Raw genomic sequence first — 17,792 nt, 5'->3', positions numbered from 1 at the left:
AGCCTTTATGTATGTACAAATGCATATAAGTAAGCATGTATTTGTGTGTGTGTGTATGCATCTGTATGTTTGTATATGTGTGTATGAAGTGCATATATATTTGTGTATTGTGTATCTGTGTACATTTGTACTTAGTTGCTTTCTCATTCAGTCATTTTATATTTTGGATTTTGATGGTGGCAGGGGTTAATACTAGTTTTTCCTTCTATTTTTTTTTTTTTGTTGCTCAAAATATATTTTTTTATTATTACAATTTTACTTAATTTATTTTATTGCTTGCATATTTCTGTCATAGGCACTACGCCTATCTAGATTGTTATTTGTCATATGTAGTACAGTCTGGCACCTCATCACCACCACCATCATCATCGTCTTCCTTCAGCTATTCTAACCCATCCTTAGATAATACTAGGTAGCCATGTCTCTCTTTTATAGCAAGACACTTATGCCTGTCCCCCACTATCATACTTTAGCCTCTCAACACCTGGTATAAAGTCACTGCCCATTCCATAGCAACCTCACTCAGTTGACAGTTCTTTGCGTTGTTAGTTACTTGGTGACTTCACTAGAGCCAGTACCATATAAAAAGTACAAGCACCTAGTACACTCAACAAAGTAGTTGGCTTTCAGAAGGGCATCCAGCCATAGAAACCATTCCAAAGCAGATATTGGAGCTCGGCATTGTCCTCTGCTTCTTTGGATCATCTCAAACCATCCAACTAATGCCAACATAGAAGACGGATGTTAAATGATGAGGATGATGACTGTACATTATAGTGCTGCTTTCAGTTACCTGATCAGTTTTTTGTTTTTTTTGAATAGCATCCACTCCAGTCTACTTGACTCTATTATCAAGTTTCTTTTTCTTTTCAGTTCAGTTTACCTAAACCAATTCACTCCAGTTTTTCTTTAACTTACCTTTAGTACAGTTACCATTTACCTAGTTACTTCATCAATCGCCTATCATCTGATCACTAGATGTTGGACCCCCACCCCACTCCACCAATCATCCAGCCTATCAAAATTTTTTTAAGAACTCAGCTGAACAAATTCTTAAATTATATTAAAACAAAGTAACTTACAATTTTGTTATTTTTCGGATCAACTGACTGAAAATGCCGAGCCACCTGTAAAATAGCATCTCTCAGGTCAACCAACAGTTCTGTTTGACGAATGTTCTTGGCTTTTCCCAAGTCTTCTTCTTCTTCATTTCCCCACAGAAGTAATGAAACCAAGGACCTCGATCGACGTAAATGTCGTTTGTTCAGTTGCTGTAAGAAATGAGGTACGGAGTCTGATCAATAAGTATCCAGACTGTTGCCATAGTAACAAAGTTAAAGCATGCAGAGTGAAGCTGCTTGGCAAAGATTGACCTTGAACCCTACTGTACATGTGCACTAAGTTACTAAGTTTCAACATTCTAGCTCACTTCCGCTGTTTACAGCAATGCTTGGAAGGAATGTATGTAGCGTGTGATAGTCACATTGACCATGACAGAGAAAGTTGTCATGGTGATACCTGCTCAGAGGCTTATGCAAAGTTGCAGAAAGTGTATGGAGAGGAGTGTATGAACTGCACACAAGTATATGAGTGGTTCAGACGTTTCTGAGATGGCCAAAAAAATGTCAATATTGACGAACGTTCTGGGAGGTCCGCAACCAGCAGAACTGAGAAAAATATCACAGATGTGCATGCAGCTGTGAGAGGAAATTGTCAAATCACCATCTGTGAGTTATCAGAGGATGCAAAGATTAATTAGAGTTCAGTTCAGTCCATTATCATTGAAGATTTGGATATGAGACATGTGTCTGCCAAGTTAGTGCCAAAACTGTTTTCAGCTGACCAAAAAGACACTCGGGTTTCAGTTGCACAAGATCTTGATTGTATCGAGAATGATGGAAACGTTTTGAAAACTTTGCATAGGCTTCTGAGCAGGTATCACCAAGCTTTTGGAAAAATTTGATGCAGATTCTCAGCTCAACTTTCTCTGTCATGGTCAATGCAACAATCACACACTACACACCTTCCTTCCAAGCACTACTGTAAACAGCAGAAGTGACCTAAAATGTTAAAACTTAGTGTGCATGCACGGCAGAGTTCATGGTCACTGTACTGTACCAAGCAGCTTAACTCTGCATGCTTTAGCTTCATTGCTATAGCAACAGTCCGGATACTTATTGATCAGACCACATACAGAAACCCAATGAACAAAAAATTATCTTGTTTTTGAAAAACGAAAAAAAATATATATATTGCGCAAAGGGATAAGAGCAACTGCTTGTATTTAAATAAAGTGTGACTCTTGATGAAAAGAATAAATGAAAGGCAATTAAAATATGTGTGCCCAATGGATTAATTTTGAATTCTCTTTCATACAACCATTTTGTCTGCATTTACACTTTCTTTAAATATGACACATGCACATATTAAATATTGTTTTCCAAAAACTACATCTGCATACACACACGTACGTGCACACACACCCACACATACATAGAGAGAGGGAGGGAGACACAGTTATTTCTCTTAGCTTATTTTTGCTTCATTTATGCAAATTACTTCAGCCATAAATGCGTCCTACTTCTGTTTGTATGTGTCTAATTATCTCGTTTGCTGAAGATAAAGTAGGGCAATTACTGTGCTGATGATGCCTATTGAAACAGAAACATGTAGATAACTGTCCTTAATGGCATGTCAATTTTGGAGAATTCTTGAGTTTATCTGCCCTTCTTAATTTGAGTTGGTACTAATTACAACCAAGTGATTGATCTATCTTCATCAGAAGTGGAGATAATTTCAACTGAGAATTTATCTCATATAATATTTGATATACTCTTATTCATTTTGTTGTTCAATTAGATGCTACTGTTCACACTGAGTTATTTTTCCTAGCTCATTTTTGCTTCATGTGTCCATGCACGCATGCGTGCATGTGTGTGTGTGTGTATATAAAACTTTAAAACTTTACAGCTACAATTAAATAAGAAGCAAAAACAAAAAAGAGAAAAAGAACTCAGAGAGGTGTGGCTGTGTGGTAAGAAGTTTGCTTCCCAACCACATGGTTCCAAGCTCAATTCCACTGCATGGCACCTTGGGCATGTGTCTCCTACTATAGCTTAGGGCTGACCAGTGTCTTGTGAGTGGATTTGGTAGACGGAAACTGAAAGAAGCCCATCTTACACGTATAAATATATGTATATATATATTTAATTATATGTATTTATTTTCTCTTAGTTAACAATTAACTCTGACAAAATAAATTGGTTAATAGTTACCAGGGTAGCAAAGTTCACAAAATAACTTTGGTGTAACTCTTGTTTATTAGGTAGAAACTCCCTGTTAATTTGAGGTATTTTGAATAAATATAAGATTAAATAAATGGAGTTATACGCATGTGTTAAATGATTTGTTTTATTTCCAACATATGTTTCGAAGATTACAATTGGTTCATTCCAAAAGAATGAGTAATGTTGAGAAAGATGTAATCTTCTCTTCAGGGAAATACATAAAAATCAACTCAACCATAAGACATTATTACTGAATGTGACAACTGCGAGTAGAGAAGAATGCTACATAGCTTATTTGAAAAAAACCGTTGGAAAATGCAAGGCTACGAGACAGTACATTGGACGTGGAAGGAAGAAAAGGGGGAAAAAAGAGAAAATTAGAATCTGGAGTGGAAAGTAAATAGAATAATTTTAAACCAGATTAAAATTGAGAGAAAATTATTTTAAGTGTAATGGAAATGTAAAAGGGAAATAATTGTGTATTATACTTGTAGTATTGACATATATCTATATATACACACACACACGATAAACGTGTAATAAAGGAAATGGTAATATTATTTATATAAGAAAATGATGCTTGTGTGTACTAGTGAGAGATCAATTGTTTAACAATATATAAAGGTGATGAATGCTCTGTTGATCTAAAGAGGGAGAGTGTCTTATTAAATGAAATGGAAATTAGAAGGGGAAAGTTAAAGAATTAATAGAGTTTAAAAAATTACTTGATTAACTCAACTGAAATTCTTCAAGGTAGTGCCCCAGCATGGCCACAAATTACTGAAACAAGTGATAAAAGATAAAGGAACTTTTCCAAAACAAATGTAGAAAAAAAATCCTTACAGGTTGTTCCAGAAATAAGTACAATTTCTGTGTGGGACAAATAGTTATTTTTCCTTATTTGGATGTAGCTAATAAAATTATGTGTTTAAAGGAAACACAGTTTTAGTGACCAAGGAAACATAGGTGGGTGATGGTTTGAAAATTTAGCCATTCACCAAAGGAGATTGGTTTTATGAAACTCAGTATTTTTTACACTGTGGCAGATGTCAGAAGTTATATGGTTTCAGGAACGTTGCAGATTATTCTTAGTGAACACAAATTGAACTTCAACACAATAGTAAGACATTTGAAGTTTAACATATTAACACATAGCTTAATCGTTCATATCACATTCTTCATATTAAGGTGGTAGGGAATCCACAAAGTTGAGTAGAAGTGAAATATAAATTACTCTATCAAACTGTGGCAGTGACAATGCACATGAGAAAGAAAAGAAAAACGAAAAAAAAACTAACCTGTTTTGGTAGATTTTTTGCAGATTCAGGGTTGACAATAGCTCCTTGATCTGCCATTAAATATGCTAAATGCTTTCTTCTATGTGTATCAACAATTGTATCTGTTAATGAGCCAGCTACATTAAAAGATATCTAGAAAGGAAAAGAACATTAAAATACACCAATAAAACTTGAAATTTTCATTTGAAAATTTAGATTTGTGAAGGGAGATATAATTTCATTTGGAACAATGTTGATTTACGTTAGGTAAAACAAGAGAGACAAAAATTAATGAAGTTAAATCTGAGAATATTAAGTAATGAAAATAGAGTTGGCACAGGATTCCATGACCTCTAAATGTCATGTGAAACCCTGGATTTAAATCAAGGAAGATCCTCTCCAAGGCACAGATCCTGGCAAGGTTTTTGTATTGAGGACCAGTAACTACTCTTGCATACAAATCTCTTCATTCCATGTTAGTAATATTGTCTAAAGGAATGGCAAGAGCTGATATAGCTTGGCATTACAGTATCCATGACAAGATTTGAACTTAGAATGTAAAGGTGTGTAACAAACACTGAAAAGTATTTTTCCAGTAACTCTGCTGGTTGTACCATTAAAGTTTTACTTGATGGAAAAGCTAGTCTTCATCAGAAATAACAAGTATATTTTGCTTCCACTCACCTCTATCAATTTGTCAACATCTTGAACATCTCCAGGGACATCAGATAAAGCATTGAAGATTTGAGCAGAATTGTCAAACGTTAACATTTCCTCTTCCTAGATAAATATACAAATGTACAACATACAAAAATTTTTCACCAATTCTTTTCTTCAAATCAAAACAATATTTGGTATTTTTATTGGAAGTCATTATATAAATATGTATATATGTCTTTTATTTTTCACAGGATTTGAACACAGAATGTAAAGACCTGGAAGGGGTCTGTTCAGTATCTTTCTGAGATGCTAACAATTATGCTATCTTGCTGCTGCTGTCACCACCACTGCAGCAGCAGCTGCAACAACAACCTTTTCTACTCTAGGTACAAGGCCCGAAATTTGGGGGGAGGGGATGAAAGGATGAAAGGCAAAGTTGGCTCTTGCGGAATTCGAACTCAGAATGTAAAGATGAACAAAATGCTGCTATGCATTTTGCCCGGTATACTGATGATTCTGCCAACTCACTGCCTTAATAATAATTATAATAATAATCCTTTAATTTTAACAATTTACATGTTAATACTTTCTTAAATTCACATCAAGAATACTAACAAAGTGATTACAAGACTAACAGACAAATTTGTGCATCTTTGATTTGAATATATTAATTTTACAACTACTTTTAAGAAAAGAGAAGTTTATTCTCTGTTATTCTCTGAAGTGAAAACTTTTAAAATCATTGGATAAAGTATAACATCTATTAACCCATCTGTTATAATATTTCTGCTGAAAATACAGAGCTTTTGTTTCAGTTAATTTTGAAAATAATGAAAAATTTATCAAAATAACTTTGTCCTTCTTAAGATGGTATTTGGAACATAAATTAATATGAAATTTATAAGGTTTTAATTTAGATCACTTTAACCCTTATATTACTATATATCAGTTGAAATACACTGCCTATGTTTCAATTAATTTTGAAAATAATGAAAAATTTAGTGAAATAACAGTCACATTATTGCTGGTGTTTGGAACATAAGTTGACATAGAATTTTGATGGAATTTTAATTTAAATCTTATTAAAACAGAAAATTTGTATCGTGTAACCAAGGGAAGTCCCAGACAGGTTGGTATCAAAAGGGTTAAGCAATCACAAATATTAACCCTTTGGCATTTAAACTGGCCATATCCAGCCAAAATAATTTCCCTGCTTTATCTTCAAACTGGCTAGATCTGGCTTCTGACACTTACCCTACAATATTATTCTTAAAATAAACAATCATATCATTGAAATCTCAAAGTAAAAGGTAATTCATGACTAATTCAAATTAATGTGAATAAATAAGCATTACATTTGACAGAGAAATCTGAATGCTACAGGGTTAATTTATGTAGGCACTTGACTACAAATTGGTGGCGGTGTGGGAGTGATAGATGTGGGGAAGGAAGAGGAGAAACAGTTAATTATAATGACCTCAGTGGTTAAGTTTGATGGATGAAAGACAAAGCCAACCTCAGTGGAATTAGAAATCAGAACTTAAAGGGTTTTACCTAAATATTATAAGAAATTGCGGCCTTCCCAATCCACTAACCTAAAAAATACATTGATATTGAACAGATGATAATTTACATTTAATGTCATCATCATCACCAACATCCTCATGATCATCATCATCTAAAATCTACTGAACAGCTAAATGTCAATTAATGAGTGGCTAGTAGTAGATAATGATATTCAGCTGTACTTGAAGTTTCTGCAGAGCCACTTGATTTGCTCAATCTGTTGATTTCCCTCAGTAAATCACCAACTACTGTCTCTATAAACATTTAATGTTTTAATGTTTTAAATATCTAGATGTCTAAAATAAAAAGAAAAAAAGGAGGGCTAAGAAAATGATTGACAATTCTTCAATCAGTTACCTCTATGTTAGAAGTTCATTCAATTTGAACTGACTATGGTTAATTAGTAAATGGTTCCTCCAAAAACCAACAAAAAAAAATTCTATGCAGTTGCTTGAATTGCTAGAAATAGTAGACAAATCTCCCTGAAATTGCACTCAACCATCTTAATTCTTTTGATATCAACTTACTTGAGACAATTTTTGGTTCAGTGATACAAACATCTTGTTTGAAGTAATATAAATTAAAACCTTCCACCAAATTTCCATGTTGTTTCAAATACCAACTTAATAATAATAAAGTTATTTTTCTAAATTATTTATTTTCAAAATTAACTGAAACAAAAACAGAGCATTTCAACAGAAATATGGCAATGAAGGGGTTAAAAATAGAAGACCATATATTTAGACATAGTCTCTCTAGGACTACACTGCACAATGTAGTGATAGAGAGACTATGTCTAAATAAAAATGTAAGTGACAGCTGGAAAACTTTCGGCCACAGGTCTACATGACTGGTACCAACTTGGAGGGAGCAGTAAGCTTCAATAAGAACAATTCTCTCCAATAACCATAAAAGAAAGTTGAAATTTTATTAAAAAAGATATTATCAAATCTAGAAAAATAAATGTAAAGCATTAACATATAAAAAGGTGTTCTGGTGAAAAATTGGGATGTTGGTTAGTGTTTTGGAATAATACTGACCTTCATTTTTAACATGCCCATAGTGACTTGGAAGAGCACAATGGAACCTTGATAGAAAAGTAAGTCCCAGATACGGAGAAGAACCTTCATATGTACCACACTAGCAAACAGCGTCAGGAACCAATGAAGGCTAATTAGAGAAAGCTCTGAAAAGTAGGGTACATGCAAGCCAAGTAATCAGTGGGGCTCATAGCAAATGAGTGGGGAGGAACAGGCAAAGGATAATTAAAACTACATACAAAATTGGAAATGATAAGAATAATAAATTATGTAATATATATATTTGGTTAGTAATGAGATATGGACTGTTAATGTTTAGCTACAGAAGAATTAGAGTAAATTGTATGAACATACATACATAAACAAAAAATTCCATTCAAATATATGCATTCATACTAACCTTTATCATCAAAGTATCACTTTTTAAGTTAAAATAAAGAATGAGGCAATTAAAAGAAATCCAATTTCTTTTCTTCAGACTATGAAACACATTTTCCTGTAATTCTTATACTGTGACAGATTGAATTTATATAGTAGTATGTCTCATAGAGTTGAGAGTAATGTAGCCCTCTACCACTATGACACATCCTGTTACACAAATATAAACATATGTGCAAACATACAAACATGTACATACACCTTAATCCCTGCAACAGCTTTTCTAGCCAACTGATTTCTTCAGTAAATTTCAATTACATGAAGACGCCAAACCAGTAAATAGTCTTCTGTAAATCTTTGATATACCTCATGTTGGTACACTATACCTATGTATGAAACTCAACATCTACCTCTATCATTGATATACCTCATGTTGGTGCACTACACCTGTAAATAAAACTAGATTGACCCCTATCAATGACATGGTGCACAACACCTTGAAACAATGCCCCTATCTCTATACTTGACATATCCCATGTTGGTGCACTATTCTTGTATGTGAAATTGCACTTCTACTTACTTCTATCATTGATATACATCATGTTCATGCACTACTCTTGTATTTGGAATTGTGCACTACAAAATATCAAATCTTATTTGAAATGAAAAACAAAAAACACCCAGACACGACACAAACCCAGCATTGCAGATGTTTCCAACTCTTGGTCTATCATTACACTGTCATCTCCATATAACTGTTTCAACAAAGGCCTATGCTCCTCTCAACTTACTTACCCTATGTCACCTTCTTTCACTTAACCACAACTAGCACAGAGCTTTCTGCTCTCATTTCCAAAGCTCTGGACAATAGTACTTTATGCTATGAGGTGGCCTTAATACTTCTGCTGTGGAGGGCGAATTTTCTTGAGTACACCAAGGCACCAGATATCTTGGTCCTTTGTCATCTCATCTGAGAGGTTTAGTGTCTGGAGGTTGTCCTTCAACACTTCGTCAAAAGGTAAATAAATCTTTCTCCCCTCAGAACCTGCATGACACAAATCTTCTTATCCAGTATTAATTTATAACAATTCAACATAATCTTTAACCATGCTAATCTGTGACCATTTCAAAAGTTTATCTCAGGAACCACTGACACACATCATCATCATTTAACATCTACTTTTTTTAATGCTTGCATGGGTGAGACAGAATTTATTTAGGCAGATTTTCTACACAGAATGCCCTTCCTGCCACCAACCCTCACCTGCTTCCAAGTTAGGTAATATTTACCTATGGAATAATGGAAACAAACAACAACACTTTACAATCATCACATGATGTCAAGACAAAGGCACACACACACACATGACAGGATTCTTTCAGTTCCCATTGAACAAATCTACTCACAAAGCTTTGGTCACCACATAGTTATAGTGGAAGACACTTGTCCAGGGTGTCATATAGTGGGACTGAACCAGAGGCTGCATAGTTGGGAAGTAAGCTTCTTACCAATCAGCCACACCTGCCTCTACACTAGCAACATTTATCCCATCAAACCTATACCTTTCCATTGACCCTGTTTTCCCATGAAAACTGAAGATAATCATTACCCATGCTAACCCATATACAACTAGGTTACCAGAAGACATTGTCTCCATAAAACACAGGCGTTACCATTTGTATTATAGTTGGTAAATATATAAACAGAGCAACTAAAGAATACTGCACCAAAACAACTCCTATAACAAACTATTGAACTAGTCTATAAGCTATCTCTTGTGATTATTTCATCATTAGTTTAGTAAGTATAGTAAAGGCTGTGTTTCATGGTAGACATCAGAATAAGACTATCCATAGTTATCTCTTGTTGCTTCATATAAAAACAAAAATAATACAAATCAATGATTAACATTGTTTTCCTTTCCGCATGACATATTTTTTACTAACTTTTTAATGTTCCATGCATTAAGTATATGAGTATTAATTTTTAATATAGCTTATAAGTCAATAGCATGGTCAATGATTACAGCAGACTTTCATATTCTGTTATGCACTTCATGCAGATTCACACAACAGTTAGTAATCCTTATTTCCTTGTGAACTAGCAACTTAGCAGGCAAAAATGCTTTAATATTAGAAGAGTATTTAGTAAGTATACTTACCTATGTCATGCTCTTTGAGGACAAGATCAGTGTTGGATAACAAGGTGATGAGCAATTGTCGTAAAACACGCTGATCAGCCTGGAAAGTGAAGTAATGTAATAATAAAATGATAACATACAAGCAGTATCCATGGATATTTCCAGTTATTGTGAAAATTATAAGATTATTAGAAATTTATAAAGAAACATGAAATGCATATTTTCTTTTGAAATTATAATTCTGATGTGTTTGATCCTGTAGATTGTATAAAGTTCATAGAACTGAAGGTGCAGTGTTAAATGAGAACATCTTTGAAAGCTATTTGCTTTGCTATACACTTGTCACCTCTTCTACCTTGAGAGTTGGTACCTAATATTTATATTTTTACATCAAAAATAAACAATATTAAGTATGGAAAAAAAAAACAAGGATATCTAGTATTATTCTATTATAGTATGATTATATTGATTTAACTCTTAATGCCAACTCACTTAAAAACACCCTAAAATGATCTTGATAAAAACCTATTAAAATTTCATACTAATTTATGTTTCTAACACCTGGCCTGAAATTTTGAGTGAGAGGGGCTAGTTGATTACTTAACTGGTACTTATTTCATTGACCCCAAAAAGATGGAAAGCAAAATCAATCTCAGTGGAATTTGAACTCAGAAAATAAAGACAGATGAAATGCCGCTAAATATTTTGTCTGGCATGCTAACTGTTCTGCTAACTGTTCTACTAAAGTAGTCAAAGATGAGAGAGCAGTGGTTTTCCTCTGGGCATCACATTATAATCTTTAAAGCAAGCTACTGAGGTTGTGACAAGAGTTTCTATATACAATTCCAATATTTTGAACCAATTGTTTGAAAACCCAAAGCGTTCTGTTACCAAAATTAAATGGGTCATGTCTATTAATATAGGTCAGCTTAGGTGCCACCAGAGATGAAAACAAATGATGACAATCACAGGTTAGAGTTTATGGTCCTGTATAGGTTCTACATTTGTGATCTTAAGCAAGATATTGACATCAAATTTTGGTACAAGGCCAGTCAGTTTGCGGGAGGGGTAAGTTGATTACATTGATACACACCCTTGTGCTCAACTGGTACTTATCTTATCGACCCCCAAAAGGATGAAATGGTTAAGTGGACCTCAGCAGAATTTGAACTCAGAACATAAAGATGGATAATATGCTGTTAAGCATTTTGCCCAGCATGCTAATGATTCTTCCAGCTTACCATCTTAACCTCAGGCTAGATATTAAACTCCATATACCTTGGCTAGAGTGATTAAGGGTAATACTTTGAGAATGTGAAAAAAAGGTAAAACTATCCCCTAATGCAGTCTGAATACAGAAAGGTAAGGCATTTAATCAGATCAAAGCTATGACCTTTACAGAAAACCACAACACCAATAACAGTAGCCAATGTGGATGTCTTTAAGTGATTGCCTGATCTACTAGAAATAGAAGTTAAATCTTCCTAAAATTACATACTACCTGGGTTTCTTATATGTAGGAAAATTACTTGATAGCCATAGTTTGACTTTAATTATAAGTCTACTCAGTCAGAGTTTACCAAGGGCTAAATAACAATGACAATAATAACTGTGTAGATATTAATAGTAATAAGATAAACAGACATACCTGTATCCCAATTAGTGTACTGGAATAATAAGATGCTGGGAGCAAATCTTCTATTATAGAACACAACATCCAAAATGTATCTTCCTCTTCCATAAACAGAAGCAAAGAAGCAGCAATCTGTCAACAGAAATTTTATCCTCAACTGGCTTTAAATTTTAGCAACAGATTTAGATATACATAAATACACAAACACACACACACACACATCATTTTACAAAGCTGTCATGGATTGGATGAGACTTTCCAGCACAATGTCTTGCAACTTGTCACAAAATAACAGAAAACTTCCCATCATTGTACTTGCATCGGCTTTCATGATTATCTAATGCCTCTGACACAAACTATTTTAGAACAAAGAACAGAAGCATTTTATTGTGTCTCAGGGGATTGTCTGCAGGACTAAAATGCTCCTTCTACCCTATATTTAATTTATATATAGATTTACTGCTCAGATTGGATGCAGTGAACAGAGTCTATGTCCCCTCTGTTTCTTCTTTTTTTGTCATTGTTTTTTGCAGATGAATACCTTTCCAATCGTCATCATCGTCATCATCGTTTAACGTCCGCCTTCCATGCTAGCATGGGTTGGACGATTTGACTGAAGACTGGTGAACCAGAAGGCTGTGCCGGGTTCCCATCTGATCTGGCAGAGTTTCTACAGCTGGATGCCCTTCCTAACGCCAACCACTCCAAGATTATAGTGGGTGCTTTTACGTGCCACCAGCACAAGGGCCAGTCAGGCGGTACTGGCAACGGCCACGCTCAAAATGGTGTTTTTTACGTGCCACCTGCACAGGAGCCAGTCCAGCGGGACTGGCAACGACCTCACTCGAATGATTTTTCACATGCCACCAGCATAAGTGCCAGTAAGGCGACGCTGGTAACGATCACGATCAAATGGTGCTATTTACGTGCCACTGGCACAGAAGCCAGACAGCTGCTCTGGCAATGATCACACTCGGACGGTGCTCTTAGCGATCCACTGGCACAGGTGCCAGTCATCGAATTTGGTTCAATCACGATTTCGATTTCACTTGCCTCAACAAGTCTTCGCAAACAGAGTTTAGTGTCCATTGAAGGAAAGGTATGCATAAGTGGGCTTGCTACACCCTGGGAGAGGCCTTGGATTATGGTCTCACTTGGCTTGCTGGATCATCTCACGCACTGCATATTTCCAAAGGTCTCGGTCACAAGTCATTGCCTTGGTGAGGCCTAATGTTCGAAGGTCGTGTTTCACCACCTCATCCCAGGTCTTCCTGGATCTACCTCTTCCACAGGTTCCCTCAACCCTCACCTTACTGACAGCGTCCCTGTACATGGCTCACACAGCTCTCACTAACCATTCATCTATACCTAGTTTCCTCATTGACCACCAGATAAGGGAACAGGGGACCCTGTCAAAGGCTTTCTCCATGTCAACAAAAGCCAGGTACAGAGGTTTATCTTTGGCTATGTATTTCTCCTGCAGCTGTCTTACCAGAAATATAGCATCAGCGGTGCTTTTCCCTGGCACAAACCCAAATTGCATCTCATCTAAACTGACTCTCTCCCTAATTAGTTGGGCTATGACCCTCTCCGTGACTTTCATTACCTGATCCAAGAACTTGATACCTCTGTAATTATTTGTATTTAAAACGTCACCTTTACCTTTGTAGCAGTTGACTATGGTGCTGCTACACCAGTCATTGGGTATGACTCTTTTGTGTATCACCTGATTAACTATACAGGTGACTAAGCTATAGCTGACACTGCCAGATATTTTGAGCATCTCTGCAGTGATTCCTGATGGACCGAGGGCTTTCCCTGTCTTCATACTCTTAATTGCATCAATTTACAGTAGTGAATGGCCAACATGGTTTTGGGTTCAGTTCCTTTGTGTGGCACCTTCAGTGTCTTTTACTATTGCTCCAGGCCACTAAAGTCTTATGATTGGATTTAGTCAATGGAAACTGAAAGACTACTACTATATATGCATATGTAGGTAGGTGCATGTATAAGCATGCATGTCTGTGTGTTTGTTTGCATGCACAATCACTTGTACAAAGATGCAGTGGCCAGTGTTGTTATCAGTTTCTCCTGCTGACAAATCATCCAGGTACTTTGTACCTTCAAAGTTATGCAGAATAAGCAATACTTCACTTGAAAATCAAGTAAGGTCAGCATTATGAAGGTCATCCAGCTATAAAATAATGCCACACATAACATTTGCTTGACATTTGAAAACTTGGGAAAATGGACATAAAAGGAATGAAATAGATGTACTTACCATACCCGTTCCTTGACAATACCCTACATCTGGATAGAGCCAAGCTAGACCTCGAAGAATCCGACGCAACCGTGGAATGCCTGTACTATTAATGTTACAGAAGCATGCATTGCTTGGCATCGTCCGCAGAAGGTCCTGACATGAAAAAGATATGAAACAAGAGAGGAGGTGTTGAGAGAGAGAGAGAGGGGGGGAGGAAGGGAATAAAGAGGATTTAGTAAATGTAAGAAATACATAATGTTGGTGCAAGTTTCATAAGTCTGGTTATGTTCACCAGTCTGTTTGAAGTTTATGAACCAGTTTCTATGCAACTGTAAGAAATTCTAAAAATAGCAACCAATGGAGCAGCACTTCTTTATAACAAGATCCTAACTAGGAATAGATTCAGTGAGAAATTAATCTATATGGAGAATTCTCTGCCTATCCATTATTCAAGAAGAACCAGGAAGTAGAAAGTAATTTGGCTTAATCTCCTCCATAATTTAGACATTACTACTAATATTGCTAGGAACATTTTATATTTTGTAAGGCACCATTTTCCAATCACACAAAATTATCCCAAACTTTTCATTGCACACAATGTTAAGGTTAGCCTTTCTTGCCTAGATAATATCACTTCCAGTATTACCTACCATAATTGAATATATTTGTCTGTACACTCAGTAATCCATCTGCAAATTCCAACTGAGAGGTCTAATGGAGGACTACATGCGACCCAACAGGTAGCATGCAGGTGATGGTGATAGTGATGGTTGTAAAGGTGGAAATGACAGATAAGTTAAAAGAAAAAGCAATTTGATATTTCTTTCTGAACAAAAACAAGAAAGGAGGAATAGGCAATAAAAAAAAGGCAACACAAAGATGTCAAAAAAGAGAGAAAGAAAAAAAATGAAACCTTTTCTATTTGTTTTGATGTCATCAAATGGTCATTGGAGCTTTCTTTGACAACTTCTTTATAAGACATATCTGATTTGTGTTTCTTTTCCAGAGCACCAGACACTCGCATCCAGATTTGAGGACGCAGTGAATGCGGGATCCCTTGTCGAATCATCTGTCGGAATTTCTCCGATCGAGGCAGGCGGTCTTCTACCTGTGGTGAAAATGTTAGACAGGATGGATTACTTTTACATCATGTAGGACAATACCTGGGTCCAGATATTGCCCTGAGATCTCAAAACATGTATGCATAAATAGAAAACTATCATTCACATTCAAGGAAACTTTATACTCTCTGATAAAACTCTGCAGCAGAGTTTGAAATAGCTATCACTATCTTATAGTGATGAAAAAGGTCATGGAATTGGGGAGCAAAAACATTAAAAAATAACTGAACTTTGGGGGAAAACAATTCTTCCAGAATTGTAATTCCCATTGCATGAAATGCAAGAATATTAAAAAATGAAGGAAATAACCACTCAATTCCTTCTCCATGAGACAATAATAACTATTCTGAAAGTCCACCAATTCCTCAAAGAATACTTGTAATCAGGTGATAGAGGTAGCATTCCAAGCGGCTTTGCTGGTTTACTAGTGGAGATAAGGGAAGAGTATGGACAGCTGAGTTGATATGGTAAACAACAGCTAAGAGAGGTAGTTATGGTTCATATTCTGTTGTTTTTATTGTTGCTTAATTCCAGGTAAAACCCTATCATCAAAAGTGTCTCTGCTGTGACTATCCACCATTTTTGTATGTCAAGAATAATACAGTCCAATGAATCCTTCCTATTTTAAGACAGCAGTGTTGATAAGAGGGAATTTGGCCAATATTTCTAGCTGGTAGAAAGATCATGCAGGGCCTCCCTTTAAGTTGTTAATGATCAAAGGCAATCCAGTCATGATTGCCCACCTTAATTTAGGTGATTAACGTAATTTGTCAACCAGTTTAACACTATTAACTGGTTCTTGGATACATTTAATAGAGTACCATCTGTTGTTGGTATTCAAACAAGGGCTTCAGTCAAAGGATAACTCACTTGCTTATTTTCACCAATCTCACAAGTCCAGTATAGGGCCATGAGCATTGCACATTCCTCTTTGATGAAGTAAATATAAAAAATATTTCAAACATAGGATAATGTACTTTTAGATGTACTATGTTACCATTCATTTTTAAAGACAGTGGGTGTGGTTTAAAGGTTATTTGGTTACCATAAATAGCAGATCAAGCTACCACATAATGGCACTCTTTTAGTAGTTACTGTAGGTGGTATAATTCAATTGTGATATCTATGTAGAACTGACTAAGAGTTCATTGGTCTGTAGTAGTGAATTCAATTTCGCCGCACTTGTGACAGCTCAACATATTACCAGACAAAGATTTATCTCTCACCCCACGGTAAACTGGAAACTGGTGATAAGCATTAGCTCTAAGCATCCTTGTCATTCAGAAAAAGATTAGGTTATAGCTCAAAATATCTATAGATCACATCTAGTTATCTGTGCTGTACACTACTATGCCCCTAGTCTAAGTATGTATTTCTCGATATAAACCTAGTCGTATATAAGTAACACAAGGTGGTTGGCAACTCTTCAGATAATTTGTAGCATTAAACTAAAGTCCTCCATGGCAGAACAGATTTTGTAGGCCCAACTTTCTCTATATAAAAAAAAGGTAAAAGTAAAGTTTCCTTCTCGAGTCATACTGTCTCATCAGGGCCAGTTCCCCAGTTACCATGGTGTATACATTTGAAATATTACTTAGACTAGGGGCATAGTAATGTACAGCACAGATAACTAGATGTGATCTATAGATATTTTGCTCTATAACCTAATATTACTCAAGAACACAACGCGTCGCCCAGCCCAGGAATCGAAACCACAATCTCATGATCATGAGTCCAACACCCTAACCTCTAAGCTACACACCTCCATTTGCTCTAGATACACTACTACACAAAGCAAAAGCATCCTGCAATGAACCAGCAACCCAATGAGACATTTACATATAAAAAAACTTTTTGTATTTATTCCATTCTCATCACTGTAATCAATTATCACAACATAATGGCAGACCAAACAGCAAAGAGTGGAATATCTCCATAGTTCTTCAACCAAATCAGTGTAGTAATTTCAAATTACCTTTGCATGCTACTTACTGTATTTAAAAATAAAAGTAGAAGAAATGAAGCATGAGTAATTTCATACCTTGTCCCAGGTCAAATCACCAACTTCATTATTGTGTGTAAATTCTAAATAAGCAGTCCACTTTAAACGGTGCTGTGGATCTTCAATGAAAGGTGTACTGAGTAGTTTGCTAGAATTCTCTTCGGGACCATCTGCAGCAATAGACAAACACAAGAAAATTAAACTATAAATACCTTTTACCATAAATCAGTATGTACATATACATACATACATACATACATACATATATATATATATATATATATATATATATATATACACCGGAGTAAGCACATGAAATGTGCAACAAGGTGGAAAAAAGAGTACTCAAATACCAGAGGTAGAGTAATATGCTTTATTTAAAAGCAGCAGAAATATAACAAAAAACTGTTACTCTGAGTTTCAC

The 17,792-nt window shown here is 35.5% G+C and overlaps 1 protein-coding gene across 5 annotated transcripts in view; it reads right to left on the bottom strand.

The window, feature by feature from the left end:
- LOC106878693 (small G protein signaling modulator 3 homolog) overlaps positions 1-17,792 on the bottom strand; it is an 83,908-nt gene that overhangs the window by 44,188 nt on the left and 21,928 nt on the right. For all 5 annotated transcript variants that reach the window (XM_052969582.1, XM_014927976.2, XM_014927978.2 and 2 more), the window contains exons 4-12: positions 17,408-17,538; positions 15,159-15,353; positions 14,264-14,398; positions 11,998-12,114; positions 10,371-10,449; positions 7,831-7,976; positions 5,249-5,344; positions 4,586-4,717; positions 1,083-1,271 (exon numbers count right to left, since the gene is read on the bottom strand). In XM_052969582.1, the coding sequence (XP_052825542.1) occupies positions 1,083-1,271; positions 4,586-4,717; positions 5,249-5,344; positions 7,831-7,976; positions 10,371-10,449; positions 11,998-12,114; positions 14,264-14,398; positions 15,159-15,353; positions 17,408-17,538 (1,220 nt within the window). The remainder of the gene's footprint in view (positions 1-1,082; positions 1,272-4,585; positions 4,718-5,248; positions 5,345-7,830; positions 7,977-10,370; positions 10,450-11,997; positions 12,115-14,263; positions 14,399-15,158; positions 15,354-17,407; positions 17,539-17,792) is intronic.

The sequence above is a fragment of the Octopus bimaculoides genome, chromosome 7, assembly GCF_001194135.2.
Source record: "Octopus bimaculoides isolate UCB-OBI-ISO-001 chromosome 7, ASM119413v2, whole genome shotgun sequence".
Taxonomy (NCBI): domain Eukaryota; kingdom Metazoa; phylum Mollusca; class Cephalopoda; order Octopoda; family Octopodidae; genus Octopus; species Octopus bimaculoides.
This window is presented reverse-complemented; position numbering and strand designations above follow the sequence as displayed.